We start from the raw sequence: 21,684 nt of genomic DNA on the forward strand, positions 1-21,684 counted from the left end.
ATTATAAAAAGTGTGAATGGAGTTTCTAGGTGAAAGTGCTTTTTTGACGTGCCAATATCTGCCATTGAGCCCCATTGTAAAATTCTCAAATTTGAAAGCACTATATTTCTAAAACTATGAAACATTTCAAAGATTCCTTTTCAGGCAAACATGTCCACCGTAAGATGAACCTAAGTAGGCTTGAATGGGGTTTCTAGGTGTAAGTATGTAGGACTAGTAGCATGCCAAAGTTTGTGCTATTGCCATTGAGAATGCATTGGGCGTTAAAGTTAAATAACTCAGAAACTACAAAACATTTCAAAGTAAAAAGTTCCAGCATGTGTCTCCACAGTAAGCTGAATTATAAAACGTGTGAATGGAGTTTCTAGGTGAAAGTGATTTTGACGTGCCACTATCTGCCATTGAGCCCCATTGTAAAATTCTCAAATTTGAAAGCACTATATTTCTAAAACTATGAAACATTTCAAAGATTCCTTTTCAGGCAAACATGTCCACCGTAAGATGAACCTAAGTAGGCTTGAATGGGGTTTCTAGGTGTAAGTATGTAGGACTAGTAGCATGCCAAAGTTTGTGCTATTGCCATTGAGAATGCATTGGGCGTTAAAGTTAAATAACTCAGAAACTACAAAACATTTCAAAGTAAAAAGTTCCAGCATGTGTCTCCACAGTAAGCTGAATTATAAAACGTGTGAATGGAGTTTTTAGGTGAAAGTGATTTTGACGTGCCACTATCTGCCATTGTAAATTTCTCACATTTAAAGCACTATATTTCTAAAACTATGAAACATTTCAAAGATTCCTTTTCAGGCAAACATGTCCACCGTATGATGAACCTAAATAGGTTTGAATGGGGATTCTAGGTGTAAGTATGTAGGACTAGTAGCATGCCAAAGTTATAATTTTTTTCGGACGGCATACTATAGCATGTCGTTTTTCGTGATTAAGGACTATTTGAAAAAAAGATGAAAATCATGAAAAAACGACATACTATAGTTCATGGCTTCGGACGGCATACTATAGCATGTCGTTTTTCATGATTTTGGAGGATTTGAAAAAAAGATGAAAATCATGAAAAAACGACATACTATAGTCCATGGTTTGGGACGGCATAATATATTATGTCATATTTTCATGATTTTGGGACACTATGTCAGAGCCAGGACTTGAACCTGCAGCCTCCTGATTACCAGGCAGGCTCTGTACCCAGTGAGCCACTGTGCATGCTGTTCTTAAAAGGCCGAATAGATAATGACAGAAGAGCCAGAGACTTGTTTCCATTGTGGTTCATAAACATTCGAGCGTCTAGAGATAAACAACAGCAAAAGAAACAATAGACAAATCTCCTGTTATTTTATTTTTTGTATTTTATTTTTGTATCAATGTTGTACTCAAAGGGAACAGCAGACTGCATTGTGGCAGGTAGCAAGTAGATCAGTGACTTAGCACACTGGCTGCGTGATCTGGCCATAGTGGGTTCAAACCCCACTCAAATCTTTACTTGCCAAAATCTGCCATTGACCCCCATTCTGAATTTCTCAAATTTAAAAGCACTATATTTCTAAAACTATGAAACATTTCAAATATTCCTTTTCAGGCAAACATGTCCACCGTAAGATGAACCTAAGTAGGCTTGAATGGGGTTTCTAGGTGTAAGTATGTAGGACTAGTAGCATGCCAAAGTTTGTGCTATTGCCATTGAGAATGCATTGGGAGTTAAAGTTAAATAACTCAGAAACTACAAAACATTTCAAAGTAAAAAGTTCCAGCATGTGTCTCCACAGTAAGCTGAATTATAAAAAGTGTGAATGGAGTTTCTAGGTGAAAGTGCTTTTTTGACGTGCCAATATCTGCCATTGAGCCCCATTGTAAAATTCTCAAATTTGAAAGCACTATATTTCTAAAACTATGAAACATTTCAAAGATTCCTTTTCAGGCAAACATGTCCACCGTAAGATGAACCTAAGTAGGCTTGAATGGGGTTTCTAGGTGTAAGTATGTAGGACTAGTAGCATGCCAAAGTTTGTGCTATTGCCATTGAGAATGCATTGGGCGTTAAAGTTAAATAACTCAAACTACAAAACATTTCAAAGTAAAAAGTTCCAGCATGTGTCTCCACAGTAAGCTGAATTATAAAACGTGTGAATGGAGTTTCTAGGTGAAAGTGCTTTTTTGACGTGCCAATATCTGCCATTGAGCCCCATTGTAAAATTTTCAAATTTGAAAGCACTATATTTCTAAAACTATGAAACATTTCAAAGATTCCTTTTCAGGCAAACATGTCCACCGTAAGATGAACCTAAGTAGGCTTGAATGGGGTTTTTAGGTGTAAGTATGTAGGACTAGTAGCATGCCAAAGTTTGTGCTATTGCCATTGAGAATGCATTGGGCGTTAAAGTTAAATAACTCAGAAACTACAAAACATTTCAAAGTAAAAAGTTCCAGCATGTCTCTCCACAGTAAGCTGAATTATAAAACGTGTGAATGGAGTTTCTATAGGTGAAAGTGATTTTGACGTGCCACTATCTGCCATTGTACATTTCTCACATTTAAAGCACTATATTTCTAAAACTATGAAACATTTCAAAGATTCCTTTTCAGGCAAACATGTCCACCGTAAGATGAACCTAAATAGGTTTGAATGGGGATTCTAGGTGTAAGTATGTAGGACTAGTAGCATGCCAAAGTTATAATTTTTTTCGGACGGCATACTATAGAATGTCGTTTTTCGTGATTTTGGACTGTTTGAAAAAAAGATGAAAATCATGAAAAAACGACATACTATAGTTCATGGTTTCGGACGGCATACTATAGCATGTCGTTTTTCATGATTTTGGAGGATTTGAAAAAAATGTCATATTTTCATGATTTTGGGACACTATGTCAGAGCCAGGACTTGAACCTGCAGCCTCATGATTCCCAGGCAGGCTCTGTACCCAGTGAACCACTGTGCATGCTGTTCTTAAAAGGCCGAAAAGATAATGACAGAAGAGCCAGAGACTTGTTTCCATTGTGGTTCATAAACATTCAAACGTCTAGAGATAAACAACAGCAAAAGAAACAATAGACAAATCTCCTGTTATTTTATTTTTTGTATTTTATTTTTGTATAATGTTGTACTCAAAGGGAACAGCAGACTGCATTGTGGCAGGTAGCAAGTAGATCAATGACTTAGCACACTGGCTGCATGATCTGGAGATTGTGGGTTCAAACCCCACTCAAATCTTTACTTGCCAAAATCTGCCATTGACCCCCATTCTGAATTTCTCAAATTTAAAAGCACTATATTTCTAAAACGATAAAACATTTCAAAGATTCCTTTTCAGGCAAACATGTCCACCGTAAGATGAACCTAAATAGGCTTGAATGGGGTTTCTAGGTGTAAGTATGTAGGACTAGTAGCATGCCAAAGTTTGTGCTATTGCCATTGGGAATGCATTGGGCGTTTAAGTTAAATAACTCAGAAACTACAAAACATTTCAAAGTAAAAAGTTCCAGCATGTGTCTCCACAGTAAGCTGAATTATAAAAAGTGTGAATGGAGTTTCTAGGTGAAAGTGCTTTTTTGACGTGCCAATATCTGCCATTGAGCCCATTATACATTTCTCAAATTTGAAAGCACTATATTTCTAAAACTATTTTTGACGTGCCACAAACACTCATTGGGCTAAAAACGGCCATGCCCACTTGCCCAATTGTGCTGACATCATCACATTTGTGATGACGGCAATGGCCGTTTTTAGCCCAATGAGTGATTTTTTGCAAAACTAATGCTTGGAATGGATTCAGCATCATGAAAACCCCCTAGTTTGACACGTCACATGCTACATAAAGCATGATGACATATAGGTTGTTGATGGTTTTTCTACATGCTGGGGACCCATACTAAACATTTATAACATAAAACGTTGGTGTACTCAACATGTCCCGGGTTCACATTCTGGCTACTAGACTAAAAGGTAGTTTTTTGCACCATTTCCACCATCTTTTTAAATTGTCAAAAACCATGAAATCGTCGAAAACCATGAAAAACGACATAGCCTACTATAGTATGCCATCCAAAAGCACTTTCTTTTTTTTAATAAAAAAACAAATAAAAATAAATAACGTGTTTTTCATGGTTTAACGTAAAAAAAAAGATATCGTGAAAAACGACATATAGTATATGTCGTATTTCATGGTTTTTGGTAGGATGAAAATAAGATAGCAGAGTCTTGCAGAAGCTTGGTGTGCTTTATTAACTACAGATTAAAGGTACACAACATCCCTTAGCGTCAGACCTAGATAATCAGAAGAAACAAAACACACACTCTACTAATGGCCAGCCTTCAGTAAAGGAGGGTAGACTGGGGCTTGACTCATTCAACTCTTTAGGACTGGTTTGATCATGGAGGAGATACAGGGTTAATGCCTCCTTCAGGTTCTTAACTTTTCTTTCTTCTTTTTCTCTTCACTACTCCTGTCGTACGTGACTAGAGTTTATCTCCATAAGGTTCAACATTTCTATTAGCGTAGTTCAAACAGCATGAGCCCCTATATTCTTGAGATCATTTCTCCGTTGATAAGGCTTTGTCCAAAAAAAAAAAAAAAGGTTCTATATATATATTAAATAATGTGGTTTTGCAATTTACATAATAATCGTCCGTTAACTAAATGATGTCATCATCACAAGATAGAGTCTTGGAATAGCTTGAACGTCCAACAGTAGTCTATCATATCATATAGGTATGGTATGTATTCAGAAGTATTTATATGTATCATATGGTTTGTCACATCCACGATTCCACAGGCAACAGGGGGGAACACAGCCATATTTGATAACATATTTATTTGACAACAGACAACACACTAGTCACAGTACAACAACAAAACAGTTAAGAGCTGGTTAGAACCTAAAATCTAGACATTGCACAAAGCGATAGATCCAGCCGCAGGTGGTGGCAGACCTATGCGCCATGGATGTGTCTCACCCACTCCTGAGACAGGATGAGTGGGGGGTGGGCGGGCTTTATCTTTAGACTGCCTCAACATAGTTGGCTGGCAGCATGCCGGTCTTGCCGGTGCGCTGCACGGTACCGTACATCCATCCCTCGTCGATGGACTGCACGTTAACAATGACATCACCGTCCTTGAAGGCCACCTCGTCACTGTCGGCTGCTGTGTAGTCATACATGGCACGTACGGTTTTCTGTAGAGGAGAGGAAAGTGTAATAAGTCTATCACATGATCACAATAGCAAATCGCTTAACTATATGAGATCTGGACTACTACTACTATACTACTACTACTACTACTGTAGACAGTAGTAGTAGTAGTACTGTACTACTGTACTAATGCTTGTGAATGTCTGCGGTTGAAGATGGATGGATGGATGGGGTTGGGGAAAAATGTAATGGGGAGAGAGAGACCAGAGTCCAGGGCAGGCTGATTCAGGAAGTCAACACCACAGCATTATGCTTTCTCTACTTTCTCACATGCAAGCTGATATTCCTTTAAGGAATTTCATAAACATCCCAGCATAAATAAACAAAAAGTACACTTGGAAAAAGTGAATCTCTCAGCAGGCCAGACGCCTACAGAGCACAAACTGACTCTTTCTCTTGCCTCTGGTTTCCCCATTTCCCATGTTCACGCCATAGAATATCCAAAGCTGCTCACTACACACAGGGCCACATGGTGCTCAGCTCGTTATTGTGTTAACTGAAGATTCCTTTTCTATGACGACATCAACAATTCTACATTGGAGAAACTGATGACTGAAAAATGCTGAAAAACGAAACCGACTGAAAATGACTGAAAAATGCTCCATCTGAATGGATAATCTAGTCCAAGCATCCTAAGTTGCGTACAAACACTTATACTTATATACACACTACACATGCTATGCTATGTTAAGTCTACTGTTTAATATCTCCAAAAGGCCTAAGCAGTACGCTTTCACTTCGGACATACTACGGAGATCTGGTGCAAATTTCAGCCAACCTGTCCTCTCCAAGCTGTCAAAATTTGATATCTAGCTCTATATCTAAGAGCAACGACATGGGCAACGCATACATTATTTCTGATGACTGTTGTTCTCCGAGTTTCTCTGCCATTGCCATTGCATTCTGGGATAACAGCGTACTATAGTGTCCACTGTTGAATACTATACATTTGCCTGAATGTATTATGCATCTCACTTTACCATTTAGTAGCCACTAAGCTTCTGCATATACTAGAAGGTAATTCGGCATACTAAATAGTATGTTAGTATGTTATTTCAGACATTTGCATTAAAGTGATATAGTTCGAATTTTTGGGACTTAAAGCTGTATGAAATACTTGGTTGCAAAGGTATTAATTCATTGACCGAGTCTCGTGGTGGTCTGGTTTTGAGGAATATTAAGTAGTTCTGGGGGGCACTGGGGGCCACACATGTGGGGTGTGTGTGTGTGTGTGTGTGTGTGTGTGTGTGTGTGTGTGTGTGTGTGTGTGTGTGTGTGTGTGTGTGTGTGTGTGTGTGTGTGTTGTGGGGGTACTTACACCAGTGGTTGAGGGATGTGATGGGACAGAGGAGACGGCAGTTTGCTGTGTGGCCACTGATGATGACCTCTGTTGCAGCTCCACAGTCTTAGCATGCTGGTAGCCTGTGCACAGCAAAACAAACATGTTCACTGTTATGTCTGTTCCCAGTACATTCTGCACATGGAATATACGTTTACTTCCTATCAATATGATAGGCAAACTGAAAACTGATTTAAAAAAAACAAACAGCCAGCAATATTAATGTCATTTTCACAGTAGTTCTCACACACTTTCAAGATTTTTTCAAAAATGTTCAAAAATAGCAGATGTACAAGCTTGCAGCACCGCACAAAGTGGTGCGATGTGAGCTTGTATAATGTATATCTACTATTTTGGAATAGCCAACGCAAATAAGTAAATAAATACACAGATGCTTTCCCGGTTTTTATGGGTTAGCCTGGAGTGTTGTGGGCGTTTTGCTTTACAGTGCTTTCTCTCCCTCTTCTCATTATCTTATAACGTGGTGGGCGTTGTATCTATGATGTGATGACATCTTACCAATACTGGAGGCACCAAAGCCGTTGCTGTAGAGGGACATGTGGTGGTCCACATCCTGAGAGACCTCAGACTTCTCATCACCCAGGCCACTCATGGCGCTGGTGGAGCGGGAGTGCTCCTTGCTGCGACGCTGGGCTTGAACTGGAGAAAGAACAGGTTTAGATACTATGTTAATACAATATATAACTGGAGAAAGAACAGTCAGGTATACAGAGTATGAATTAATACAATATAACTGGAGAACCAATGCATTACAGTGTGGAGTAAAAGCTGTTGGTGTAACACACCTGACATCATGTGCAGACTCCTGGACTGGATGTTGTCCTCTGCGGGGTCGTAGTCAAACACAGAGCCTGGGTTGGTACGCCACACGCGCAGATCTGAGGACACAGCGAGAGTGATATAAATCTGTGTATTTCGGTGTGTTCTGCGTTCGTGCGTTTTTTGTAAGACAATTGTTTTGTATTATAATTCTCATAGTCGCAATACACTATAATTAAATAATAACAGTGATTAGACCGTTATAAGTATTTACAGCTAGGAAGATTATAATACCACTATTGATCCTGGCCAAAAGTCTGAGTGACCTGCAATTACCGTATTGTTATAGAGCATTTTGAGTAGGTCTACGTAAATGTACGTGTGCGTGCGTGCGCGTGTGCATGTGTGAATGTGCGTATGTGTGTAAGTGTGTGAGTGTGTGTGTGTGCGTGCATGTGCATGTGCATGCTGTGTGTGTGTGTGTGTGTGTACTGTGCGTGTGTCCCTGGGCTGGCCATACCAGTGGTGGTCTCCTGGTGGTGTTCCACGGTGCGTTGCCTCTCCATCTCTACGACGCGCCTCTGGATGCCGCGGTAGTTGATGTCGCTGAACTGTTCTGTGTTCTTCTTCACGCGCTCCATCGTTGGGTCAGTGGCGGTTTGGGTAAAGCTGCCCTTGCTCTTCTCAAAGTCCTCGTGGTATCTCACCTGGTGAGTGTGGCACACAGTAGACATATAATGACAATAAGGACTGGGGTCAGTCACCCTTCATATAGGACTGCTGTTTGGGTTTTTTAGCTTTAGTTACTAGTTACTAAAGTTAGTTAGATTCCGATTATTAATATATTCATACGTTAACCCATTTTGACCTGAGATCAGATTCTAAAAATGTCTTCTACATCCTGACAGTTTTCTGAAAAAGCTATGTTTCAGAGCATTATGTTATGCTTTAGCTATTGAAAAATAGCAGATCTACAAGCTCGTAGCGCGCCACTCGGTGGCGCGCTATGAGCTTGTAGATCTGCTATTTTTCAATAGCTAAAGCATAACATAATGCTAACACCAAAAGGGGTTCCCGCCCCAAAATGGGTTAACTGATAAATGATGACATATTATACATAAAGTAATTCAAATCAGCACCACCTTTACCAGTTGAAACCTTAAAGTGATTAACACATTAATGCATATATGATTGGGAAATGGGCCATTCTGCATAATGAACACTTTTACGTTTGGAACATAATACATACATATTTGTGAAATGGGCCATTCTGCATTAAGGACAACATTCATGTTTGGTACTGTAAGCATATTTTTGATGTCAATACTTTTGTACATTTACTGTACAAATACAGTATTTGAGTATTTCTACATTGCTTCCACCGCTACTCGCTGCAAAACAAAAGGAACACAGAATCAGACTCACTCCAGAGATGATGCGCTGGGTCTCTTTCACACGTCTCATCTCTGGGGTGTCCAGAACGAAGGCGGCCTTGCCTTGGACCTGCTTACGGAAGCTGTCAGAATACAGCACCTGGTAGACGGGCAGGACAGACAGGACGACACAGCAACGGCACACAGTGAGCGCTCTGAAACCGTTCGGCCTTCTTACACAGTAAACATCAGCATTGATTGCACACAGAGATACAATGACATACAGGGCTGCTTGCAGAAGGAGCTGGGAAACTATTGGGTGCTCAGACGAATGAATTAGCAGGGAGAATTTCTTTTTTTAAGAGAGGGTGGAACAATCATACGAGAAACAAGTGTGTTCCAATCCACAGCAGGAAGAAAGGGGAAAGAGATGAAGAGTAGTCTTGACAACACAGGAGGTTAGCAGTGTTGATGTGTGCACAAAACACCTCACAGCTGGCAGTGCTGTATTAAAACACATTTAAGAAGGAACAATAGAAGAGTTAATATGATTAAATATAGGCAGGGGACACAAGAGTTAGGGAAGAGTTAACTTAGGGGGTGGGGGTCACTACTGGGGGGGGGGGGGGGGGGGGGGGGGTGAGGGTTGAGAACACGTTTGGTACCGAGCTAATCTGTTCTTGGTTCCGTTTGACTCGCTCCATCTCTGGAGTGTAACACACGGGGGTTCCCTTGGCTTTAGTGTCCTTATACAACACCTACAGGACAAAAGCACAGTGCCCCCGAGGGGACAGTCAAACACGCTGAAACACACACATCAAACAGAACACGTATAGAACACGTATAGGACTGCTTTCATAGACCTGCATTAAGCCCAGACTCCCAGACACACACACACACACACACACACACACACACACACACACACACACACACACACACACACACACACACACACACACACACACACACACACACACACACACACACACACACACACACACACACACACACACACACACACACACACACACACACACACACACACACACACACACACACACAAATGTAACAGCTTGTGTTTCTGAGGGTAACACTGTGAAATTAGAATTTACAGCAATTTAATGGGAAGAAAGCGCTTGGTTAAGAAATAGGGTAGGCCCTTGGGGAGTATCATAGGCCACATAAAGGGAAGGCTTGAGGGTGGTGGGGATGATTTGAAGCTCAAAGATGATTTGCAAGAGTACATGACGACAGAAGAAGACAAGGGATGAATGAATGGAAGCTTTAAGGAGGTAGGTCGGGCAACAGGCTTGATTAGGGTGAAACTGGCGCTGTATGGAAGGGCTGGAGCTCTGGAAACTGCTGTCTGAGCCTTGGATGAGGGCGGATGAGATGAGATGATGGGAAGATGAATTGATAAGAAGATGAACTGATGATTGATGATGCAAATCAAGGGCTTTTTTAAGTGGGTGTTGGGTCACTCTCAGCAGTTATGAGCACGCGCGGCTCTGGTTTCTATAGTTCCACTACCGAGCTGATGTGCTTCTGAGTCTCTCTGACCCTCTTCACCTCCGGGAGGTCTGGTATGGATGTGCCTTTACCCAACAAGTCCTTGTATTTTATCTGTGTATCGGGTTCCATGCATAGGGAATGGAGGACAAACACAACAGAGCCGGCATCAGTCAGAGATAATGGAGAGGAGATAGAAAGACAACACACGCTCACACATAGCACATCATTGTACATCACAATTGCCATGGAACATTAGAGAGTGAAAGTAAATGCTGTTGACTATTTGATGTCAAAGCACACAAGGAAGAAGCTTTTGCTATGACCTTACCTGTTCAGAAAAACAAGGGCGGAACACCTCGTTATTACTATTTAAATGTAATATATCTTCGATGTCAGGTCGAAACCTTGTAGCCTACAGTATGTCCAAAAGTTACATTTCAGGAAATGGAAAAAAGACCCTGAACTATGTTCCAATGGATCCAATGTTGTTATTATTTAGTCACAAGTTCTACTATCTCACAAATAATGCATTGTGTGTTTTTGCAACTTTAGTGTTACATTCTCAATCGATGAAGTATAAAATCGGGCATTCATTTCCGAAGAAAAATATATTAAATATAGACATACAAGGTTTCTTCCCATTTGCAACGATACAATACATGATTGTATGTGTCATCTGTGTTAGATGAACATTGGGGTAAATTCAACCGCACTAAAATTGATTAGTATCAGCTCACAATGGCTTTGATGGGATGAAGATCAGAGATTAAGTTTGTTTAATTACCATGATAGACAGTAGATACTGTTGTTTTATTACCATGATAGACAGTAGACACTGTCTAGATTTTTGTAAAGAGAGAGAGAGAGAGAGAGAGAGAGAGAGAGAGAGAGAGAGAGAGAGAGAAGAAGAAGAAAAGGAAAAACACTGCAAAGTAAAAACACCTTGAATGGTGGGTGGGGTTATGATGTTTTTTTTTACAGGGTATATGGAAGTTGAGAGGGGGCAAATGAACGCAAAATGTGTCCGGAGAGACCGGTTTCACTCAGTAGGGTACCGTGCTAATGTTCAGCTGATTGCGTTTAACTCTCTCCATCTCTGGGGTCCCTGATATAGCTGTGCCTTGTCCCAAATCCTCTTTATACTGAAGCTTTGGGGGGGATAAAACAGCAAAAATAAATAAACCAGCAAATAAGTAAATGAATAGGTGTTAAACGTTCAATTGAAATAGAGGTTTTTGTTCCCTTTTAGTAAGGAAGGGAATACATGGGAGAAAATCCAGGGACACAAAAAGGTCAAATGTGTCAGACCAGTCAGTCGGGAAATATACACAGTACAATATATTACAATTTAAAGTAAAGGGAAAAAGAAATATATGGATTTAACAGGTTCTTAAGATGGTACAGGGACAATCACAGCAAAACCACAACAGGATATCTCCTGCAACAAGTCTAAGGCCTGATTTATGCCACGTCGTACAACGGTGTCGGGCGGCGAACATAAGGCGATGTACAAGCGTACAACGTGTCGCGGAATGCGAGACGGTTCGTAGATCGGCTATGTTCCCCGCGCCACACTGTCGTTGCGACTAAGTAGAAAGCGGGCTTAGAGGTCAGTAGTGACATTGAGCATGTGTGACATGGGGGTCAGAGGCTCGATGGCAGGAAATGACAAGGGGTTCACTCGGGGTTTCTGTTGTTACACTACCGAGCTGATGTGCTTCTGGGTCTCTCTGACCCGCTTCACCTCAGGGAGATCTGGTATGGCTATGCCTTGACCCAGCAAGTCCTTGTACTTTATCTACCCGTTGACCCCATGGGTTTCACAAGCACAGAGTAAGACAGAGGGGTAAACATAGTGCCACGAACACACACACACACAAATCACCATCCATTCATACATCACAGTTACCAACGCTATATGAACCAAATACGGAAATGAGTCATCACCATAATGATGAGAACAGGTAATGCTCACAATGGATGATGCTTCATTTAGTTCATTACTCGGGGGCTTAGATGCAGTTATCATGGGTGGCATCTAACTGTATATGTACAGTCGGATTATTTATATCCAAGAGCTAAAACAAATCCTGAAATTAGTACTGTATAACAACACGAGGGATCATTTATGAAGGTGGAAATTAACAATGGCTGTCATTTGAACAGGGATTACATGTGTGAGGATCAGGTACTGTTCTACATTCTATCTATACTAGATCAGGGGGTCAGGGAAATATGAGAGGAAGATACGAGTGAGAATGATAGGGGATGTGGGGGGCGGGGTCACTCAAGTCTATGGAGTACCGTGCTAATATTCTTCTGGTTGCGTTTTACTCTTTCCATGTCTTGGGTCTCAGGTATAGCTGTGCCTCCTCCCAAATCCTCTTTGTATTGAATCTTTTCATGGATGGGAAATCAAAGTTTGATTTACCTTTACCTTGATTTACATACGGTATCATATTATACGGTGTGTGTGTGTGCGTGTGCGTGTGTGTGTGCGCGCGAGCGTGCATGTAATGGGTGGCATCTTTAGTCTTTAGTTTGAGAGAACGGAATATCCAGAAGTTAGAATCAAAACATGTGGGATCTTGTAAAATAGTTTAACCACTTGAACGCCCTAGTGTCCCTATTCTTGGCATGTCATAATAGACGAACATTCAGCAGAAAAAAATAATTTACAAGCTCACAAAAAGTAAACAAGCAAAGGAGTTGTGAGCTTATAGATCGGCTATTTTTGGGTGACGAGGTTTGGTGTCGAGGGATAAAGGAGTGGGGCGGGGCTACAGCCCTGGGGGACCCTGGTCAATGTAAGGGTTTAAGTGGTTAAACAAGGGATAATAAAAAATGTTGGAAATAGAAAAAATGGCTGTCACTTAATTGTGAAGAGCAGGTTAAGTTCAACATTGGATACTATAGGGGATAGTGTAATGAAAATAATAAGTGAGGAGGAGGAGGGGTAGAGGAGAGGAAGAAAGCCAGGGTCACTCTATGGAGTTGGAGTACCGTGCTAATGTTCTTCTGATTGCGTTTAACTCTTTCCATGTCAGCGGTCTCAGGTATAGCTGTCCCTCCACCCAAATCCTCTTTGTAATGAATCTTTTCATAGAATGAAAGCAGCAACAAAGGGTTAGCCTAATTTTCCCTTATCCAACATACCTAAACCTGAGATAAGCTCAACATTGCTTACCTTGGGTAAGGGATTTTGTGACAATTCAGTGTTGACTCTGTCTGTCATATCTTACAAGCTAAATTGAGTACACCTCAGACAAATATACATTTAACACAAACATAAAAACAATAGACATCGTTCAACAATAATCCACACACAACACGCTGACAGTGAACAAAACCTTCAACGGCACTCAAGCTGTGGACTACTAAAAGAAGAACCGTAACAACTCAGCTATAGTTAGTTGCTTAGTTTAAAATCCTTGGGGTTAATATAGGCCATCTACTGCATCAAGAAGATACTGTCTTTCTCACAAAAATGGGCTGCATGTCAGGGACTTTTAAGATTCATCTAAAAAAAAAAAATCGAGTGTGGGAGAAAATAAAGAAACAATGAAAGAAGAACGGTGAAGAAAAAAAAGCCAAAAACATGTTATTAGAATAAGGTTAAGGAAAAACGGTTAAAAGGGTACTATTTGCAAAGTAGGTACCGAGCTGAAATTCTTTGTATTCTCTTTTACACGAAGCATTTCAGGAGTGTCGTTTACAGCAGACACTTTGCCCTTTATGTTTTTAAGGTCTGTCTGGTACAGAAGCTACAGGAAAAAGAGGACAGGTGTAGTTAAAAGTGTTCATGATCCACAAAAAGAGTGTCATGTTGATTTCAGCCCAGGGTTAATAACAAACTAGGCTATATATACTGTATATAGCACTGAATTCCAAAAAATCTTTACACACTAAGGCAACTTGAACTTCTAGGGACGCTAAACAAAAAGACATTTCATGAACAGTACACACACAAGTATAAAGTATTGCAGGTAATACTTTAAAGAGCTGACATGAAGACACACATATAGAGCCACCAGGACATTGGACTTAACCTTTGAGTCCATATCCCAAGGTTCTTATAAGAACCTGCTTATACCGTGTCACTAATCAACAATTTGTTTTCATCAACTACTTACGGTGCTGAAGTTCTTCTGATTCTCACGGACTCTCAACATCTCAGGGGTGTCCATGACCGGCACGTAATGAGACATACACTTATCAGCTTCCTCCCTGTATTTTTTCTGTAGGGAGCAAAAAGCCATTGAGAAACGTGTCATGATGTAACACATTATGAGCTTGTCGACCCCTCATGTATTTTTGGAAAACTTTGTGATTTTCTGAAAATGTTTTGCCCAAAAGAGGAGTGGTTAAGGCAATTATAGACCTGTCAGACTACAATACCTGGCTGACAATGTTCTTCATCTGCTGTGCATGGATGATGTCAGGGGTATCAATGACTGACGTGTAGCTGGCCCTGTCCATCTCGGCAGTGTGCTTGTACAGTTTCTAAAGGACAAAAAACAATGACACGTTAATTCTACGAAACTCCACCAACCCAGTGTAAACATATGGCACAGCTTTTTCCTCGACTTTCCAAATACAAAATGGCCTCTGTCATACCTTAAGAACCTCACCCGCCCTACCCTAACCTGGAGTGCTCCAAACAAAATATAAGAGAGCAATACTTGAAAGACTACAGACGAACCTGACTGAGGATGTCAGTAGCGTTCCTTGCCCTCATAAAGTCTGGGGTGTCACAAGCCAAAGCCAACATTCCCTTGCCCTTGATCTCCGTCTCCAGTGACTTTTTGTACTCTCTCTGCAAATGAGACAAGGTACACAATGTTAGCACAGCCTTAATAACATGAGAATTGACTGGTGGATTAGGATAAGGAAAGGGGCTGCAAAACCAAAAACTCCTGGGGGAATGTTCAATAAAACAAGGTTAGCATGAATTAAGGACTAGAGGGAATGATTATAGTGTTGCAATGGAGGATCGCATGTGAGGCTCCACTTAACACTGAAAGGTAGAACAGCATTAGTTAGGAACTTCAGTGTGTTAAATGAGTAGAAGTCATACAATGATCAGGTACAGAATATAATACAGTTAAAAGGACAACTACAGTATGGGAAATATTAGTAATGTCATCATGCAAGGCCAACATGTCAGGCCAGGGGTTACCATGTTAGTGTGACGATGCAACATTATGTTAAAGGCTTTGGCTAGGTTAGGATGCTTTAAGAGAGTGGGCATGGAGGGAACAAAGCCACTTCCATCCACTCATAAATTGTACAATCATACCTCACTCAGGATTTGAGTGGCATTCCGTGCTCTCAAATGTTCCGGAGTTTCCACCACCAAGGCAGTTAGCCCTTTACCCTTCACTCCCTCCTCTAGATCCCTCCTGTACTCTTTCTACAGGATGGAAGAACAGAGAGACTGTAGAGAGACGGGCATACAAGCAGGCCAGGCCAGGGCACACAGAGCTTTGAGCAAAGTCACCAAGACTCCCAAATCCCGAATCAGATTTTCATTGTTCATGAAAAAGATGTTTAGAGAGAGACATTGGTGACTTTAGCAAGTAGCCCGACAAAAGCAATGTTAACAACATTTTATCATACACAGCTTGAAAACACAGAAATAACTGCATTCAAGACGTTGTTTCATTAGAACAGTAAACGTGCGCTCTCGTGTCTAATTTACACTTTTTGCATGACAACTCATCGAAAGCCCGCAGTTTTTTTTTTTTTTTTTTTTTTTACAAATTAGGCTTTTTGAGATACCATTTTGTTATGCAAAATCCCTCATACACAAACAAATACAGACAGAAATCCATCATATTATTGGTATGGAGGGTTGCTTGATGGAGAGTTAAGCATGAATTGGAATCATCCAGGGTGTCAAACACACATACACATTACACAGACACACAAACACAATAAATTACATTAACACAGTGGTTTTGAAAGGTGGGCCAATAATATATATATATATATATATATATATATATATATATATATATTTCAAATAATTGTGCGATTTTCAACCTGTTTGGCAATGTCATTATTGTCAAAATAGTTCCAAATTTGTCTTTTGCTTTTGTGACAAAAAGCCAATCTACTTGTAGATGGGCTATTGTTGCTGTTTTCTTTCTTTTTAAAGGCATTTCGCAATAGAGGGGCCACAGTCTATTTGGGGGTCCACTGCATGGAACCGTTTGGAAAGAAACCCCTGCATTAACGCGTACATAGACGCAGGGACACAACAAATGACATTAATATCACCAGTCACACAATGGAGAGGTCCTACAAGAGGAGAGGCATGGGTGAATGTAGCGTATTATTAAGAGGGCATTATGGTTTTGGCATAAACCATGCAAGCTAACCCCAAACTAAACAGGGTGGTAGAGCTGGGGGGGAAAAAAGAATGAAGAAAAAAAAGAAACAGAGGTGGGATAAAAAAAAAAAAGACGGAGGGAGGGAAGAGAGGGGCTGTGGTTGTGCCGTGGTCTTAGTATGATTATAAAGCACGGGTGGGGTTGTTGTGGGAGGATTAACACCCAGGGCGGGAAGGGACGGGGACGGCCGGGGGATTGGTCCGTCAGTTACCTCGCTGACTATTTTGGTGGCGTGTCTGACATGTATCATGGCCGGGGTGACCTCCAAGCCTGAGAGGTTCTTGCCCCTCATGTTTTCCTCAAAGTCCTTCCTATAGTCTTTCTATTGACCATAAAAAGATAAGACAAGGGACAGACATGGCTCAGATAAGCACATGCAGGCAGTCCTGGTTCACAATGCGGTTACCGTGGTTCTTAACTGTACCATTCTCCTTGGAACATTCACTCAAAACCTCTGCATGCATGCACTTTGATGTGTGACAATTTACCTAAAGGTGGAACGTATGTGTACGTTTACTGAAATTTATACATTTAAAAACGTATCATCATCAACAAATGTCCATGTGAATGGAAAGTGTCAGTATCATCATGTGGATACTTCAACGTGTTGTTAAACGACATGTAAACGACAAATATGTATACTGTACCTTTCTTGGCCCTGGATCATCAGAGACAAACTAGACAGTCAGTACATATTGAGGCTCAGGGTCAGTTTAATGCAAGGCTTACACATCATTTTTACACTGCCTTTTACTTTTTCAAGTCTCACATCCGTATAATTTCAGGAAATTAAAACTTTTCATTGGCAAATTTCTACTTTTCTATGAAATTGAAGCTGGTAAAATAATGACCTCACTTTAATGAATTTGGCTGCGAAGGCAATGTAAAAACAGGTTGTGCTGCCATCATACTAGACATACACCCAACAATATAAAAAGCAGGACATACAACAGGCTAATGCATTTCCAAATTCAACAAGTGATAAAGCATAGGAAGAGATGTCTGCAGGATTTCACAGTGGTCCTTCAAGATTTCGAGAGAGTGGTGGTCCTGTAACACAAAAGGTTAATGGAATGGTCTCTGCGTCCGGGCTCTGGGTGCCTGAAGGGTACTTTACCTGACTCTGCATGTGCTGGGCTTCCTTGTTGGTTACATATGTTGGGGTCTCAAAGTCCAGCATAGCCTTGCCCTTCTCCTTCTCATACTTCTCCTTGTACTTCACCTGTAAGAGCCCACACACCAGTCAAACAGACTCCACAACACAGATTCTAGACTGTATGTAAATATACCGAAAAGTACATGAAAAAGTACATGAAACACAATGTGTTGTGTTGTGTGTTTTGTATTATAGCATGCTATAGTTAAGTTGGCACTGGATCCGGAATTTAGATTAAATGGGACCAATGGGGTTCCTTGTTGAGTAGGAGTACCCTCTACAGACCTCTGTATGTGCATTGTTAATTTAAACAACCTACACTAAATTATACAAATAGCTTGTTTCAGTTCATGGACAGGCACAACAAAACTTTACTATTTTAATAAACTTACACAAATTGCACTTGGACACGGCAAACAACGCCCTCCAGTAAAACTGTTTTACAGGGTCAGCCAAGGCCTACTTAAGTAACACAAACACTGAAGTGTTTATGTAATTCAACTACTTTATAGTTTTCAAGTGTCTGGGAAAATGTAGGTGTGCTGGCTGTAATCTGAAAGTCATTCTGACCCCTTATTTGTTCTAAACATAGTTTAGAACTTGGTAAGCACACAATTATTGAGAAGCATTTCTTAAATCTTGCTGTTAGGAATAGCAGTTAGGGAAAACTGGAATAGCAGTTAGGGAAAACTGTAGCTTTCAATGGGACACACTGCAGGAAATGCTTCCACGTGTACTGTAGGCAAACTGGTAGATAAGATGAAGTGAAAACCATATCAGGTGATGTTATGAGGACTCTGGGACAGCTGAGTCCTCATAGACTGTGCCACTTACATTGCTCTGAAGGTCAGAGGCATCCTTGTGATGGAGGTGTTCTGGCGTGTCAGCAATCATATGGTAGTGACCCTTACTCTCCTCAAACTTCTTCTTGTAGCGGTACTAAGGGGGAATTCCCAGTCAAGTAACACAGCTCAGTACAACAAAGGGGGGTGGAATTAAAAAGAACCTCTGTATTGAGCTTAACATTACCATTATTTTGGGAGGGAAAAATAAATCCATGGGATGGAAAAAAACAATATGGAGGAGGTGGTTATAGATGATACTAGTAATGGAGGGTCATGGGAATGAGAGAATGAGAGAGAGCTGAATCACTACCAGATGAAGTTCCTGAATACTGTTTATGGATGAATGAGGGCTGGGAAGACACTCAACTTAAGCTGGCAGCATACTTCAAAATAAGTAGAAATATTGTTTTTTGGCCAAAATTTCTTTACGGATAAAATTGTTTTATACTCGATGTGACGTATTCGAACATTAGAACCCGCTCACTGAAAACACACCTGGAATGGAGATTTTGCCACCTGGATGCGCCTTGACATATTTGTCTCCGAGTAGGTTTTGCCATATCTGGTCGACAGATTCAGTGGACAAAGTGTGTGTGTGCTATCTCTATCCATGAACTAATTGCCACCTGGTTGTGTTTGTAGTCCCTCAGAGAGGGATTATAGAGGTTTGTACCTTCTAACCTCCTCAGCTAACCTTTCTTCAAAACTGTCATATGTCCTTGTTTGTTTTCATTGCAACTATGTAATTTTGTTCATACATGACTGAACTTTGTTTCTGCAGGATGTATGCTACAGCCTTTAGTCCATGTGAGGAGGGTCTACAGCAGGTTGAGTCAGAGATGATTGTTATAATGTGATGATGGAGTAATGGATGGAGACTACTGGAGGACGATGAGGTCAGGTCCATTTCAAATGAAACCGAACCGACACCCATCATCCTGGGTGTTAGTAGTGGGTGGGTTGTGGGGGAAGAGTTAATGAGAGGGTTATGCCTGATTTACTTGGTTGTGTATTGTGTCGCACACTGGAAATAGCCTATCTACAAGTTCACAATGCGTCAAAAAGCATAGCATGTTGTGAGCTTGTGCATTGGCTATTTACGGCATGTGACACCATCTAAGTATAAACCAGGCTTAAGTAGTCTGACAATGTCTTACGTCGCTGGACAACTTGCTGGTGCTCAGGTTGTGCTGCATGGACAGAGATTCAGCCATGTCTGTCACAGGCTTGTGGACCTTCTTCAGGTGGTCACCCTTGTACTTCACCTGGGGTAAATAACATAGATTTTAAAAAGGATAGGTCATAAGAGTTCCATGTTTACAGCCAGGTACTCTGCTGGGGCATCCCATGATCTGATGATTACATTTTACAGTAACATGCAACTGTGGATTCCTCCTTCATGTCTGACATGGAAGCACAGCATTGTTATGAACAGAAATTACCATGCTATAACATTATTTCTATGGAGAATAGAGGAGAATGTGGTAATTGCCATTTTCTTTTATCTTAAAAGAGCTTTATCGCAGAATTGGAAATGGGAAATGTACAGACTCAGACAGGGGAAGAATATATGAGAGGATCATTTTGTTTTAAACCATACCTTGGACACTGAACAATAAAGTTTGATAATGTTACTAGACATAATCCTCAAAGGAATAAGGATGTGACTTAATATGTGACCTCTTACCTCACTAGCCAGATTGTTGGCGTCCTTCAATGTCTGGTAAATCTTACTGTCTTTCAGGTCATACTGCGACTTCTTTCCTTTCATCTCATTGGCAAACTTTTCCTTGTACTTCACCTAGGAGGTGAAGTAGGATACATGTTATGAATTAGTTACTAAACGTTGGCAGCCTTATGGGCAGACTGGTGGGCCACACACACACACACACACACACACACACACACACACACACACACACACACACACACACACACACACACACACACACACACACACACACACACACACACACACACACACACACACACACACACACACACACACACACACACACACACACACACACACACACACACACTCTAAGAGGGGTTTTAGGTTACATTGGAACAGAAACATTTAAAGGGCAAGACAGTAATTGGTCCAACTGTATAAAAAGGGTTGAGCAAATCAGAAACAGTGATGGCTTTGGGCCTGGACTGCTTGTGCATCAAGATCATTTCAGTCCCTTGGTATACAGGTGGAACTATTGCTGTCCAATCATGGACTGTCTTCTGGGAATTAGTCATGGTCTGTCCATGTCACACATCCCACAAGGCAGGACATGCAGTCCCTGCCATAGAACTGGAATGGAACATTCTAATGTATGAAAACACACAACAAACACAGGACTCTTCTGTACTGCAGCTCCGTAGAGAAGCAGTGAGAGAAAGAGCCGTGTCTATAAAACATCATGTTATTGGTTTGTTTCTCTAGGCATGTGTACATTAAAGCAGGAACTACAGTACATGTATTGTGGTATTCACTTCATGAACTTCACAATAAGTGTGCCAGGGCTAATTTAACCACTTAAACCCTATATATACTTGGTTGACCAGGTTCCCCCAGGGCCCTATACTGTCTGCTCTGTTTTTCCACTTCAACACCAAATCTCTTCATCGGAAATAGCCGATCTACAAGCTCACAGTGCAGAATAGGGACGCTATAGGGTTCATGTGGTTAAAAGCCCTCTTTTCAAAAGGTACAACTCTGCCTCCTAGTGTTAGAAGTGAGAGTGTAGTAGTTGACTACTGGATTGTACACAGACCTTTAGAAACAAAAACAGATGCATCAGTTTACCATTTTCATGGCATTGTACACTCATTAATTCCATTTAAAACATTCCCGAGACAGAGACAATGACATGAGTCAGGACATTTTAGAAACCCTTCAACGATGTAAGGAAAAGACAAATCGGGCAATATACAGTATATCAAAAAAGTTCATTAGACTAATGACTAATCTATGCTTAGCAATGATGCATAGCGTGCCAGTGGGACAAAAACAAGCTGAAGACATGCTGAAGACGAAAGAAAAAACATACTGAGCAATGAAAATCATAAACAAGTTCACAAAAGCTA

General features: G+C 40.8%; 1 protein-coding gene across 19 annotated transcripts in view; it reads right to left on the reverse strand.

The window, feature by feature from the left end:
- Positions 1-4,215: 4,215 nt before the first annotated feature.
- Positions 4,216-21,684, reverse strand: part of neb (nebulin) — a 76,871-nt gene continuing 59,402 nt past the window's right edge. For 11 of the 19 annotated variants that reach the window (XM_079517472.1, XM_079517476.1, XM_079517475.1 and 8 more), the window contains 16 exons: positions 20,291-20,404; positions 19,761-19,868; positions 17,720-17,824; positions 16,814-16,924; positions 15,507-15,620; positions 14,910-15,023; positions 14,606-14,710; positions 14,341-14,445; positions 10,226-10,318; positions 9,358-9,450; positions 8,745-8,852; positions 7,840-8,026; positions 7,346-7,438; positions 7,059-7,199; positions 6,519-6,622; positions 4,216-5,184 (listed from right to left, as the gene is read on the reverse strand). In XM_079517472.1, the coding sequence (XP_079373598.1) occupies positions 5,011-5,184; positions 6,519-6,622; positions 7,059-7,199; positions 7,346-7,438; positions 7,840-8,026; positions 8,745-8,852; positions 9,358-9,450; positions 10,226-10,318; positions 14,341-14,445; positions 14,606-14,710; positions 14,910-15,023; positions 15,507-15,620; positions 16,814-16,924; positions 17,720-17,824; positions 19,761-19,868; positions 20,291-20,404 (1,869 nt within the window). In that variant the 3' untranslated portion in view covers positions 4,216-5,010. Of the gene's footprint in view, positions 5,185-6,518; positions 6,623-7,058; positions 7,200-7,345; positions 7,439-7,839; positions 8,027-8,744; positions 8,853-9,357; positions 9,451-10,225; positions 10,319-11,262; positions 11,356-11,912; positions 12,006-13,866; positions 13,972-14,340; positions 14,446-14,605; positions 14,711-14,909; positions 15,024-15,506; positions 15,621-16,813; positions 16,925-17,719; positions 17,825-19,760; positions 19,869-20,290; positions 20,405-21,684 lie in introns of all 19 variants that reach the window. The other 8 variants (XM_079517485.1, XM_079517484.1, XM_079517477.1 and 5 more) reach the window with 7 other exon arrangements.

Source organism: Electrona antarctica (genome assembly GCF_951216825.1).
Source record: "Electrona antarctica genome assembly, chromosome: 13".
NCBI classification, from domain to species: domain Eukaryota; kingdom Metazoa; phylum Chordata; class Actinopteri; order Myctophiformes; family Myctophidae; genus Electrona; species Electrona antarctica.